The sequence below is a fragment of the Pseudopodoces humilis genome, chromosome 9 (genome assembly GCF_049639895.1).
Source record: "Pseudopodoces humilis isolate 2021_Gansu_Grassland_sample_001 chromosome 9, ASM4963989v1, whole genome shotgun sequence".
Lineage (NCBI taxonomy): Eukaryota > Metazoa > Chordata > Aves > Passeriformes > Paridae > Pseudopodoces > Pseudopodoces humilis.
The window spans coordinates 24,643,714-24,656,373 of NC_142208.1; the positions used below are offsets into that span (position 1 = coordinate 24,643,714).

Genomic DNA, 12,660 nt, shown 5'->3' on the forward strand with positions numbered 1-12,660 from the left:
GAAAGGAAAAGCTGCTTAATTGATTTGTTTTGCTGCCTGCAAAACATGCAGTGAGGTTATGTAACATATCACAAGAGATCAGGCATCAGGAGGAAAGGTGATGAACAATTTTCTATCTCATATCTCAGCTTTGTTCCAAAAGAGGTGAAGGATGTAGTTAACTTTTTTCAGTTGTAAATATTGTTTAATTTTTAAAGCTGCACTGTAGAGGAGATGCACAGTTGGGAAGGAAGTGTTTGCTGGTGATAGGAAACTGAAACAGCTCCTCACAAGCAAGGCTGAAACTTCATATTGGTCATCAGAAGATGAAAGGCTATGTGTTATCTCTGAGCTGTAATCCTATTACTCTGGAGTGGGAGCTCTGCTCTCCCTGCTGTCCTGGGCTGGGAATATGCAACTTCTTGGCCTAGTGCCCAGATAGTAAACTACCTTTTAATACTCTGCTGTCAGTCTCTTCACAAAGCTTCTGCCTCTAGAACTTGCATTTAGTTACATGATATCCTGCAAAAATCCAGCATTGTTAGGGAGGAGTCACTAATTTTGCATACTTGTAGGCCCTGGTTTTATGTGGAATGGTTATTCTTATTTGCGACATTTTCAGATTTCTGCAATGCTTTTGTGCATTAGAGGTACATTGCGTTTCCAGTGTAAGGAATATAGGTTCAGACAAATTGATTTGCAAGTTGTAATTTTTAAAATTATTTATTCAATACAAGCCTGCAATCCATCTTTATCAAAGTATTTAACTTAGAATTAAGTGTGTTTTTCTGTACACTGATAGCTGATGAGACTGTACTGTTCATTGCAGGAACCATGCTGTAACGTACAGATGGTTATTTCCTTGTGCATTCTCTCTCCTTAAGTTAAAATGTTTGCTGTAGTAACCTTCAATACATAATCCAAATAGGAGTTGTACTTAAAGGATTGCAATATTTGTGTGTTGTTGCATGTAACAGTTAATAATATCCATGTCATCTTGCATTAGCCAGATCTTGAGGGAATGAGTTATTCCAATTTGGTTTTCATCTATTACGTATGTATGTATTTGATCTTTTGGAAAGATCAAATTTTGTTAATGAATCCTTCTACGCCTTTCTTCCTTGTCTGCACATAACCATTGAAAATGCCAGTTTGGATTTCTTAGCATAGGACTGAGGTTTAAGTCACTTAATCACAGATGCAGAATCAAATGTATTTAAGCAGAGCATTTGGAATAAATTGAATTAGTAGTTGAGAGCTAAAACACAGGAAGAGACTGATGGGCTACAGCTACTCAGAAGTTCTGCCTTTTCAAAATAGGTCCTGTAACATAAATGGCAGGTTGACTTGAAGTGTTGGTGTACCCAAATACAAAATTTCCATGTGCAAATCAAGACTGCCTCTACACAATCATTTTTGCTCTGGCTCTGACCTGTGGAGAACGTTTTGTGGAAGAAGAAAGACTTCAGCCAAAACTGAGAAAAAACAAACATGCCCACACAAAGTTGCAAGTGCTTTTTTGTTCCTCCTAATCCGAAGAGGTTTTTTTTCAGTGTACAGTACAGTGATTCATAAATCTTGTGCATGAACAGTAAAATCCTTTCCTACACCGTTCAAAAGAGCACGTTACTTACAGTAAGTCAAATGCATGGGTATTTTTAATAGAGTGCATTGTGGGGTGGAGATGACTCATGCCTTATTCAAAAGGAACTTTAAAAGATACAATTTTTTTTCAGGTGTAACTTGATGTACACTTAAAATGTTTCATCATTCCTCAGAAATACCCAGTGGAAATAAGCTAATTCTAAAGCTTTTTTCTTTTAAGAGCTGGAAAAACATCTGGATCTAGACCTACAAAATATTACTATTTTGAGTCAAAACAAAGGCAAATATTTGCTTTTTTTTATAATTGTTAAGAAGCTCATAAAGATAATCACAATGTCTCTATAATAATTCATAGCTTCTAATGAGGTGTTTCAATAGAGCTGCCACAAGGAGGAAATCATAGAAGCTTACTCAAAGCAGATTTCTAGTTACTTTAAGCAAAAGGATCTGGGAAAAATCAAAATGCAAAGTGTTCTGTCAGTAGAATAAAACAGTATATGCTGTAAATGCAGCAAACTCCCAAGCATGTAATCATTCACACTAACTTTGCAATGCCTGTCTTGCTCAAAGGTGAAACTGAACCTGGAAGCAATAACATCTGTTACCTGATGTAGACAGTTTTATTTAAACAAAATATTATTGCCAATATATATTTTGTAAGCAAATTTGTATAAAAATTAATTTCAGCTTTATTTTTTTAAGTATCTGTTAGGGTGCAGTGAAGAGTGTGTGGCTATGCATGCTTCAAAAAAGTACATTTACAGTTAAAATTTGAGTTCTTTAGAAAGGTGCTTTAGGAGCCGTTTTTCTGCACATGTAAAGCTACCAAGTCTAATTCTGTTGTGGTCAGACATCTGTTTCACTTTTTGTGTTTAATTTACAGTGCAGCTCTAGAATGGGAAGGTTGGTATTTCATTCTTGCTACAAAGCATGAAACCAAAACAAATGTTGTTTGTGTTACTAAGCAGATATTTTCCTTTTTATTATTAGAATGTGTGTTGGAAAACTTCTCAGTAGTTGGTTTTCAAATGATGTTATAGAGATTCCTTATCTTTGTTGTTAAACATGGGAGGGCAAATATTGAGGTTGGGAAGATTTGGTTGTTTTTTGTTTTGGAAAGAATGAGATAAAAAGAAATGTAATGGAAAACCTTTACCCTCAACATGAGATGAATCAGCTGGGACTATGCTTTGTGTTTTGCTGTTACTGCTGTTTTACTGAATGTTAATATAAATGTTTATCTTTAAATATTTTATTATCTTTTGCCACACTGAGAGAATTATTTATAGCCGAGCAAGTAATAATATTTAGACTTCCAAAATTATTCTTAAGAATTCTTACTTGCTGTCTGATAATGGTGTAAAGTCATTAGGTGACTAAGTTCAGGTTTTGGAATTTTTGCTGTGTCCTGTCCTGGGATCATCCCACGTAGGGCCATGGACAATCCACACCAGCAGAGACAGGATGAACCACCTTGTGATGCTTCACATCAGAAGTTGGAATTCCCCTTGTAGGTCCTTGTCTTTTGCTGCTTTGGAGAGAGCCTGTGTCCCTCCTTGCCATTTTATTTCATTTGAATGTCAAAAACTCAGTGGAATAAATGCAGGACTTTGTTTTATGGTCTTCACATACAGTGGGTGAAGTAGACATCAACAAATGCACTTCATTTGTTTGGAGGTAACCACTGGAAATGTCCTACTTGAAAAAATAGTGTTTTTATGATGGCTTGGGAAAAATACACTTTCTTGTTTAAAGCTTGCTGCAGCTTGGAATTGAGCATTTCTTCAAACATAACTTACCAAGAGAATTATTAGAGTATATATATTTTTTTGTGATTAGGTTTCAGCCGTGTTCTGTTTGTAAGTAGTATTTCCTGGTTTCTGTTTTGCTATGGAAATAAGTTACCTGACTTGTCTGTAATTTCTTGTGTTTGAAAAACGCCAAAAAAATATTTCAATGCACAGCAGAAATGCCTTTTCCTTGGGTACCCTAAGTCTCGTTTTCCCTTTGCTCGTGGGTGCTCTGTAGCTGTCCGTAGGTCCCTGGTGTCCAGGTGAGAAGTGCGTAAGTGGAGGCTGGCAGCTTTCGCAGTGCCCCACCTTACACGAGTCCCGTCTGTGGGAGTGAGTCCTCGGGCTGCTGAAGCAAAGGGAGCAAAATGCCCAAACTAGCGATGGCTTGGCAGCTCTTCAAGCTGGGAGCTTTTGTACAGCCTCTGGCTGAAGAGGAGCAACCTGCTGCTTCCTGGGGGAGGATCTGGTTCCCTGCGTGGCTTTGGGAACAGCGGTGCTGCCACAACGTGGGGAGAGTCAGAAGGGCAGAAACAGAGGGTAGAGGCTCCTTCCTCCTTCTTGCCTTGCCACGTGTTAATAGATGGTGTTTGAGGAGCAGCACAAAACTTCATCTTAGTGAGGCAGCAGTTATCCTGAGTTATTGATGATGGCTTAAAAAATGTGATGAGAATGAAGTATTTTTAGGTTCTTGTCTTTCATTCTTTCTTGGCCTTGAGAAAAGTTATTAAACCCTTGTTCTACTACATTTTATTTCCTCTTTAATATGCACGTGTTCTCTTTTTGTAGCGGAGGAAACTAGAGGCAGGAATATTGTACAAAATTTCAAGAGAGAGTTGCTTTATATGTGGGGTTTTTTTGCTGGTGCCAGTTTTCTGATGACATTCATATATATGTTTGTTGTGACTTTTCTTTTACAGGCTCAGAACAAAGAAACGAAAGTTCTGGCTGCTGCAAAGGTGATAGATACTAAATCGGAAGAAGAACTTGAAGATTACATGGTGGAGATTGATATTTTAGCATCCTGTGATCATCCTAATATTGTCAAGCTCCTTGATGCTTTCTACTATGAAAACAATCTATGGGTAGGTATTTTTCCTTTTCTAAATGTTTTTTCTTATTTCAAAAGGTTATTGAAATTACAATTTTTTCTTTATGGAAATATTATTTGTCGGATTTCATCTTAGTTGTCACTGTTGGGATAACTACTCAGTTTCAAAACTAATTTGTAAATTGTGAGTATGATTTAGGAATTTGTCACTGTAGAATTGTGCAAGCCTGAGTCATTTGGTCAGGGGTTTGAATCTAAAATGTGGAAATTAGCAGTTCATTTTGTGCATTGCTAGAGTTCTCAGCTGGTGCTTATTTGTAACAGGAGGACTCAGATTTCAATTGCATTAGCACGATTTAAAGTGAGATTCAGAATCCACACCTGAAAAATAAATAATGTGCTGGAAAGGTCAGCCTGTGAAGTACATACTTTAGATGTCAGTGACTTTATTGGCACTCCCAGGAAGGACAGTTTACCAGGACTTGAACCATAATTAATTTACTTAAACCCTGGGTATTTGTACCTTGACGTGCAAAGAGCGTATGTTGGACTGCATGTCCCTGCTGTGCTACATCCTGGGTATTTCCTTGGATTGCTTTAGGTGTGACAAAATAGTTTGTACTTTTAGGTAACCCAGTGCAATATTTATAGGTGTTTTTGGAATGGTACAAAGAATACATGGGTTGGAAGGTTTTTTAAGAGTTTATACTTGAAAAAGATACCTAAAACAAGTAAAAGATGATTTCCTGGTAGTCTTACAAATAAGCTTTATCCTTTGAGCAAATGGTGGAAGTGTAATACCATGTTTCCTGATTCACATTTGTTTTGCTAAGCTCAAAACTTGGTGATCTCAGTGCAGAGTAAAATGTTCTATAAAACAGTAGAATAGTGAAAAAAAATTCTGTGCATAAAGGTCAGTATGAAAGCAAGCAGGCGTAGAGGCACAATATGAAACTGAGTGGGTAGGCTTCACTGGCAGAATAAAGATAGAAGTAAACATTTTGAAAATAAAATTGGAGCTACATAGTTACAGTGAAATGCAGGGGCTTGAAAGCCACAAGGATAATTATGTGGTAAATAAACAGAATTTAGTGGGGGCAAAAGAAAGAATGATAGTTGGACATTAAATACACTTTTGCTTTCCAAGATTAGAAACATGATTTCTCTAGCAAAGAGACCTTTGTCAAATCAATCTACAAATTTTAGAGATACTAATTCTTTATGTACAATTTCCCACACTTACCTACTTGGCACACAGAAGCACGTAAATGGAATGTTTACAGGTTTTACAAAGAATTGCATTATGTAATATATTTGTTGGTACCATTGTTGTGGGGATTAATTGCAATAATAATTTGAAGTATATGTGACGTAAGTGGTGTATATTTAAGTGTTGTGGTACAAGGTATACTTTGAGTTTTCCTCTTTTATGGGCAATTATGCGCTGATTTTAAAATTACTCTACAGAAAAAAAAAAAATAAGATAGCGTGTCCAAGCATATTGACTGTTGAGATTCTGACAAGGAATTCTGACTTCTTAGCTCTCAGACAGATGATAATTTATAATATTTAAAGTTCAAATTAAAGGAAAAAAAACACATAAGGAAGAGTGGGGTATCAGTCTTGGATGAGATTTCGTCTTTCTTGCTCTCCTCATTCTCTTTGTCTCCCCCTCTTTCTCCTTTGTATATATTCTTTCTGTCTTTCATAGCAGCATAGTTTGTGCTCAAAAATAATTGCAATATATTTCTGTTTCAAAGGGAAACTCGGAACTGGGGACAGACATTTTCTGGTATTATTACATTCTGGGATAAAGGCCTTGAAGTATTGTAGGCATGAAGGAAAATTAATGTAAACATCTGAATTTAGTAATTTTCTATATCTTTTAAAGAGTATTTTTCTGTATTTTCATCTCATCTGCAGCAATATAGAAGATAGCATCAGCTACTGGAAAATCATTTGGCTCTTGGACTTTTCAGTCAGAGAGATTATAGTATAGAAGTAGAGCTTAATAACCGAGAAATGAGTTTGCAGGGATTATGTAAATCACATTACAAGGAGTAGGTTTAAGCTGACTGTGTCATTATGTTTTATAAGTTTTATTATGCTATTTTATAGTTGGATTAAAACTTTTGTCTGAGGGTCTCAAGGCATTTTTCAAATAATTTGCTTGAGCAGCACAGCCCTACTTTTAGCTGGGTAACAGTACCAGTATTTTCCAGGTCAGTAAAATAATTTATTGAGGCCAAATAGTTTGAAACTCTGATCTCCCAATAATACTCCCTTATACAATGGTTCAGTTCAGTGGAACTATTTAATTTCTAATTTCTGTAATTTTTTATTTGTTTATATGCAGATCCTGATTGAATTTTGTGCAGGAGGAGCAGTAGATGCAGTGATGTTGGGTAAATATTTTCAACTAATAATTCTAATACCTTAAAATGATAATATATACTGTAGTATTTGTTTCATATGTGGAATTGTTTTGATTTGCAAGTGTTTATGTAATTGGTGTGCTATATGTTTTGAATGTTGGGGTTTAAAAATTAGTATTTACACCTGTATCTTTCATTTTTCAAGTGTTTATTTACTTTTCTAGGCACATTTTTGTCTTTAACCTTTAAGTGAAAGTGTTGTTCTCTGCTTATGGAGCTCTGTGTTCTCATTACATAATCAGTATGAGCCCTTTTCAGGATCTCATTCTTCCCCTTCTACTGCCACCTTCCAACTTACACTGTGATAATTCTTTATATTGCATCTACATTAAAGTTAGGGCTGTTTTCTATGCTTATTCCTCAAATTAAGTAAATGCTAATACCAGTAAGTAAAAGATCTGGTCTTCAGCATCTCTATGTTCCACACAAAAGAACCAGTCTCTAAACTATGTAGCTTTTTCACAGTTCAGATAGGTAGGTGTACATAATTCATAATGAGAAGGGGGTTGGGTTCAAGGAATAAAATCTTTACTGGAAGGAGCAAATATTCTAAGGTAGAATTTTTTTCTGACATCTGATGGTTAGATTACTTCAGATTAATTAGTTTTCCCATGTATTACTATAGTGTTTGCTATGAACGTGTAACGTAAAATGCAAAAATATTGTGATTATTTCTGTCTCTCTCTCGTAGAGCTTGAAAGGCCGTTAACAGAGCCACAGATCAAAGTGGTGTGCAGGCAGACACTGGAAGCACTGAACTACTTGCATGAGAATAAGATCATCCACAGAGATCTAAAAGCTGGCAATATTCTTTTCACATTAGATGGAGACATTAAACTAGGTAAGCATGTTGCAAATAAAACCCTTTCCTGGAGCTTGGCATGGTCTTTTAATTGTCTTTTGCTTAAACTGTAGTTTGACAGAGTTCAATATTTACGTACTGAAATACCAATCTAACAATGAGAGGTTTTTCAGAAACAAGTGGTTTGGTACTATCAAGGAAATAAAAAACAAACAAAAAAACTTGAGCAAATATCCTGACCATACTTGTCACATCTTTCATATATGAAAATCAGCACAAGAAGTCGTCATAGGTCTTACTGTTTCTTAGTATAAAGTTCCTGATTATACTTGCCTTTACTGTGATAACATCTGAACTTCCCTTTGAAGTTCTTAGCTTGGAAAGGGAACATTCTTCACAATCATGAAAAAACTGTACCTTGTACTGTTGTCTCTTCCTTTGAGAGAGATCTCTTAATTACCCAGCTTAGTTTTTTCCATGCCTTTTTCAATTGTTTTTTGCACTCAAGTTAAGACAGACCACTCTGGAACAAAATTAATGCAGTTTACTGGTGTTGATTTCTGGGTTTTTTTTAATCTCAGTTTAAACAATCATCCACATTTTTAGTCTGATGAGGATTCCTCCATGTAGAACTGACGAATGGCTGCTGGTGGTGAATAGCATCCCTTCATTCAGCCAGGAAAGGGCAGGAATTATCTGGATCCACTTTGTTTCAGGGTAAAATGTGTATAAGCTGTCAGCTTTTACAGTGGCTCTACCCATAGCATAGTTCTATGACATCCCTGCCCATGCTCAGGTTTCAAAGCCTTCCCCCTGCATGGTGTATGAGCAGTTGTATTTCTTTGGATACACAGAGGGCAAAGGTAAGGAGAATCAGAATGTTGCCATGGGGAACTGGGGCTCTAAATCTGCAGCCTTGATACAGACTTTCCTTTTAAATGTAAGCAAGATATGTCCAAATTCAGAAATATATCTCCTGCTTAACTCGTACTGATGAGTCTCAGCTGGGTACTGTGCACCTTCTCTATTAGGAAACTGAGAATACTTAAGAATCTGCTTTGCTATATTGATCAGTTCAGTGTGATTGTGCTTCTCCGTGGATCCCTTTTGTACAAGATTATTGCTTGTACACACAGTCCTTGCATCTGGCTTTCTTCTGCTCTGCAGAGTACATGGTGATTTACTGGTGTAGCTTTTCTTTGAAGCCTGAACATTTAGTGTTGCACTGGGGGTCACATGCCCGATGTTTAAATGTAATAGAACCACTGTCTTAGCTTCTTGGCACTGCTGTAAAAGAAACCACAGATCATAGCAGGAGCCTCATGGTCAGAGAGTCATTTGTTTCAGTTCATTTCACATGACCTGGCTTCTCCTCATATAGACTTGGAACTATTTTAAGATTTTGTCAAGCTAAGCTGGTACACAGCACCTTGCAGGCTGTCAGGATGCTACTTAACAGTTCAGACCACAGGGAGATTTCTTCCACACGTGCATTTGGTGATACATTCAGGTTTACTAATTAAAAATTCTAAAAAAAGACCTGATTTAGTTATGAAAAATGTACAGCATCCTTTGAAGGAGCACTTTACTCCTTAGAAACTACTTGTATTTGAATTCTGTTATACAAAGAAATGGGTAATTCCTTGTTTTACAGATGTGTGAATGGCAAGTAAATTTCTTTTATTGCATTTTATTTTTATATGGATCTGAGTTTTACTATTTCATCACCTGTAGTCCCTCAAAATTTCTGTTTTTTGCCTTTGAACCAATAGATTTTGTCCTGATTTTTTTTCCACAGAACAAAATTAGACTTCTCAAGTATTGAGACCATCAAGTAATTTTGTACAGATTAAAGATGGCAACATATGGCTCTTTGTCCCTTTGCTCTAATCTCTAGATCTTCATTAACAAAATTACATCTATTACAAGCATATAATACTTATTTAAATGTATTCTTTTTTTAAGTAAGAGATGTAATGCCTTATAGACAACTAATTGCAAAGGGGTAAAGTTGTTTTTTGGGTAGATATTACATGAAAAGTACATATGCAAGCTTTCAGATACTTATTATAAAATGAAAAATCACGTGGAAAGAAACCTGTAAGATGAAGGGGAAATGTAACTTCATGAAGATTTGAGTCTTGAAATTAAAAATTGGATGAGTTGTTGAATTAATGATATAGTTGATACCATGTTTGATGAATACAGACTTTATAGGCTAAACAAATTAATTTTTAATTGAAATAATTTAATGCACTTTTCCCTGCAGTCAATACATATTTTGCTTTTATCCCATACAGCTCAAGAGTAGCATTATGGTGGTTTGGGCTTTTTTTAAGAAATGTAGAATAAATTTTATTCAAGATCTTTTATTATAAATGATATGACATCTTGGCACTTGGCTATTAGAACACAAATATTTTTATTTATCTTTGAAGTTTTAATACTGAAGAATGTTTGTTCTGGAACGTATACCATTTTAAAAGACAATTGTAAAGTTAAAAAAAAAATAGTATGTTTTCCATCACCCCATTAATAGTATTTTTCTATTTGCTTTAAGCGGATTTTGGAGTATCAGCTAAAAACACCAGAACAATACAAAGAAGAGACTCCTTTATTGGTACGCCATATTGGTAAGTGCATTCTTTTGCTGACTTTTTAGTATGAGCTAGTATCTTAATGTTCCTTTTAATTTGATATTAGAGTCTTGATAAATACTTGTAAATATACTGACGGTATAATGTGCTTCTAGCAATGCTTCAGTGAATGTCTGTGTTTAGAACTGTTCTAAGAACAGATCAAAAAGCATTTTCTCATCTGAAACTTTGTTGCTCTGTTTGCAGGATGGCTCCAGAGGTAGTAATGTGTGAGACCTCTAAAGACAGGCCATACGATTACAAGGCTGATATCTGGTCTCTTGGCATTACTTTAATAGAAATGGCTCAGATAGAGCCACCTCATCATGAACTAAATCCCATGCGAGTGCTGCTGAAAATCGCAAAATCTGATCCACCGACATTGGCACAGCCTTCAAAATGGTTTGTATTTTATTGGCAGCTTTCCCACCCCAGTGTAAGGCATTCCCAGTCATTTGTTTGCTAAATTTGATGAGCACAGCCCTGTGGAACTATGTGGCGTATCTTTATGCATTAAGGCAATATATATGTGTAAGTATACAAATATATGTCTTCTCACACAATTGGAACTTTTTTGGTCATAGTTCTGTATAGAAGCTTTTATACAGAAGTATTTTACAGGTTTTGCCTAAAAATGTATGGAAGTAGCTTTTTTACAAATGTAGTACCAGATCTGAAGGCCATCTAAAAGATTGGGTGAAAGGAAACTGAAGAATTTTTATATTAAGAAAATATTTTTAAAAGCCATTATCTATTTGGTCGATTTAATATCTTCACATGATTCAGTTAGTGATATAGCAGATGAGGTGTATTAATAGTCCTGAGCAAAAAGTAAATTCTTCTGATTATGGACAAACCTTTTTGAGATTGTATTTGTGCTGTATTGTATTGGTCTTTGCATTTCTATATTCCCTTTGTGTTTTCCTGCATCAATAGCAGGACTTGGAGTTGCAGTGAGGAGATTCATGTGAACCTAAAGAATATTTCAGTTTATATGCTAGTCTGTTAAGACAGAAGAACAACCACTGCCTGTTTGCTTGTTGTGTAGGTCATCAGATTTCAAAGATTTTCTGAAGAAATGTTTGGAAAAGAATGTAGATGCAAGGTGGAGTGCAACTCAACTTCTACAGGTAGGAAGAGTTAATTGTTCAGAACTCTTGTTTAAAGGCAAAGCATATTTTGTACTTTCTTAAAAGCAGAGCAGTATTATAGTAACTATTCAAGTATTTTCAAATTAGGTGTTTGCCTACAATCTGTTTTTAACATTGATCCTTATTTGGTAAAATTTGATTAAATGATACCAAGCACAGATCAGGTTATTAGTTTAATATATTTTGCTGTAATAAAACGAATTACTTCATGTAAGAAATTATAGTTTGATACTTAGAGTGAATGAAGGAGTTGTTTACGTCTGTGGCCAGTTGCTGACAGGTGTTTTAAGAGCTTTAGGGCTCAGCCCTCCTCTGTAATGCTGTCACTGCAGAACAGCTGAACAGGAATAGATGTGACCAGGTACATTTGATTGTGTTTAACGTCAGCACCTATTTGCTTTATCCACAATCTGCCTGGCATATGCTGAATAGATTTAAGCAGCAGGGCCACGCAGAGAAAGAAGATTCAGGCAGTAGGAGAGGAACAGGTACCTGCTTGCTCTTAAAGAAAAAGGTAGAATTCTAGTTCATGTTAGGAAAAGTTGCTGTAAAGACAAAGACTTTTCTAGAAAGTATATTTTCTAGGTAAAGCTTGTCAACAAATAATTTAACTGTGGAGCTGAAATGAAACCTAATTCCAAGAAAAATAACTTTTTTAAAAATCTTTCTACTTCTGTTCTTTGGATTGTGAAAAAGGTCAGTATAAATGAATCATTTGTATTTTTAGCAGGTGTGTTAGACTATTTCAATAAAAATGTTTTCATTTAAAGACTTCTGCAGAAGAAACACAGTGGAACAGTTATGTTAATTGTGAATCTTCAAATGTGAAGCAACCAAAGTAACACTTCGCTAAAGTTATGTTTCTTTCAGATTATGATTTTCCTACTGTATATTATGAAGCCACCATTTAATATTGTGCTAATTTTTTTTTGTTTTCACAAGCATCCATTTGTTACTGTTACTTCAAATAAACCAATAAGAGAATTGATTGCAGAAGCGAAGGCTGAAGTTACAGAAGAGGTTGAAGATGGTAAAGATGAGGATGAAGAAGAAGAAACAGAAAATTCTCTGGTCAGTTCAAAATTTACTTTTTTTAATATGCGTCGCAAATTTCCCATGGAGAATTCAGTTTCAGTTCTCTTAGCCCAACTTTGACATCAAATCTTCTAGGAATAACATCATAAAGATACTCTAAACATATTACAAAATAG

At 35.5% G+C, this 12,660-nt stretch overlaps 1 protein-coding gene across 4 annotated transcripts in view; it reads left to right on the plus strand.

Annotated features, from left to right (window-relative positions):
* The window catches only part of SLK (STE20 like kinase), a 46,697-nt gene that overhangs the window by 16,549 nt on the left and 17,488 nt on the right, over positions 1-12,660 (plus strand). For all 4 annotated transcript variants that reach the window (XM_088059886.1, XM_014250312.2, XM_014250313.2 and 1 more), the window contains exons 2-8: positions 4,295-4,459; positions 6,782-6,830; positions 7,552-7,701; positions 10,223-10,295; positions 10,506-10,700; positions 11,347-11,428; positions 12,392-12,520. In XM_088059886.1, the coding sequence (XP_087916012.1) occupies positions 4,295-4,459; positions 6,782-6,830; positions 7,552-7,701; positions 10,223-10,295; positions 10,506-10,700; positions 11,347-11,428; positions 12,392-12,520 (843 nt within the window). The remainder of the gene's footprint in view (positions 1-4,294; positions 4,460-6,781; positions 6,831-7,551; positions 7,702-10,222; positions 10,296-10,505; positions 10,701-11,346; positions 11,429-12,391; positions 12,521-12,660) is intronic.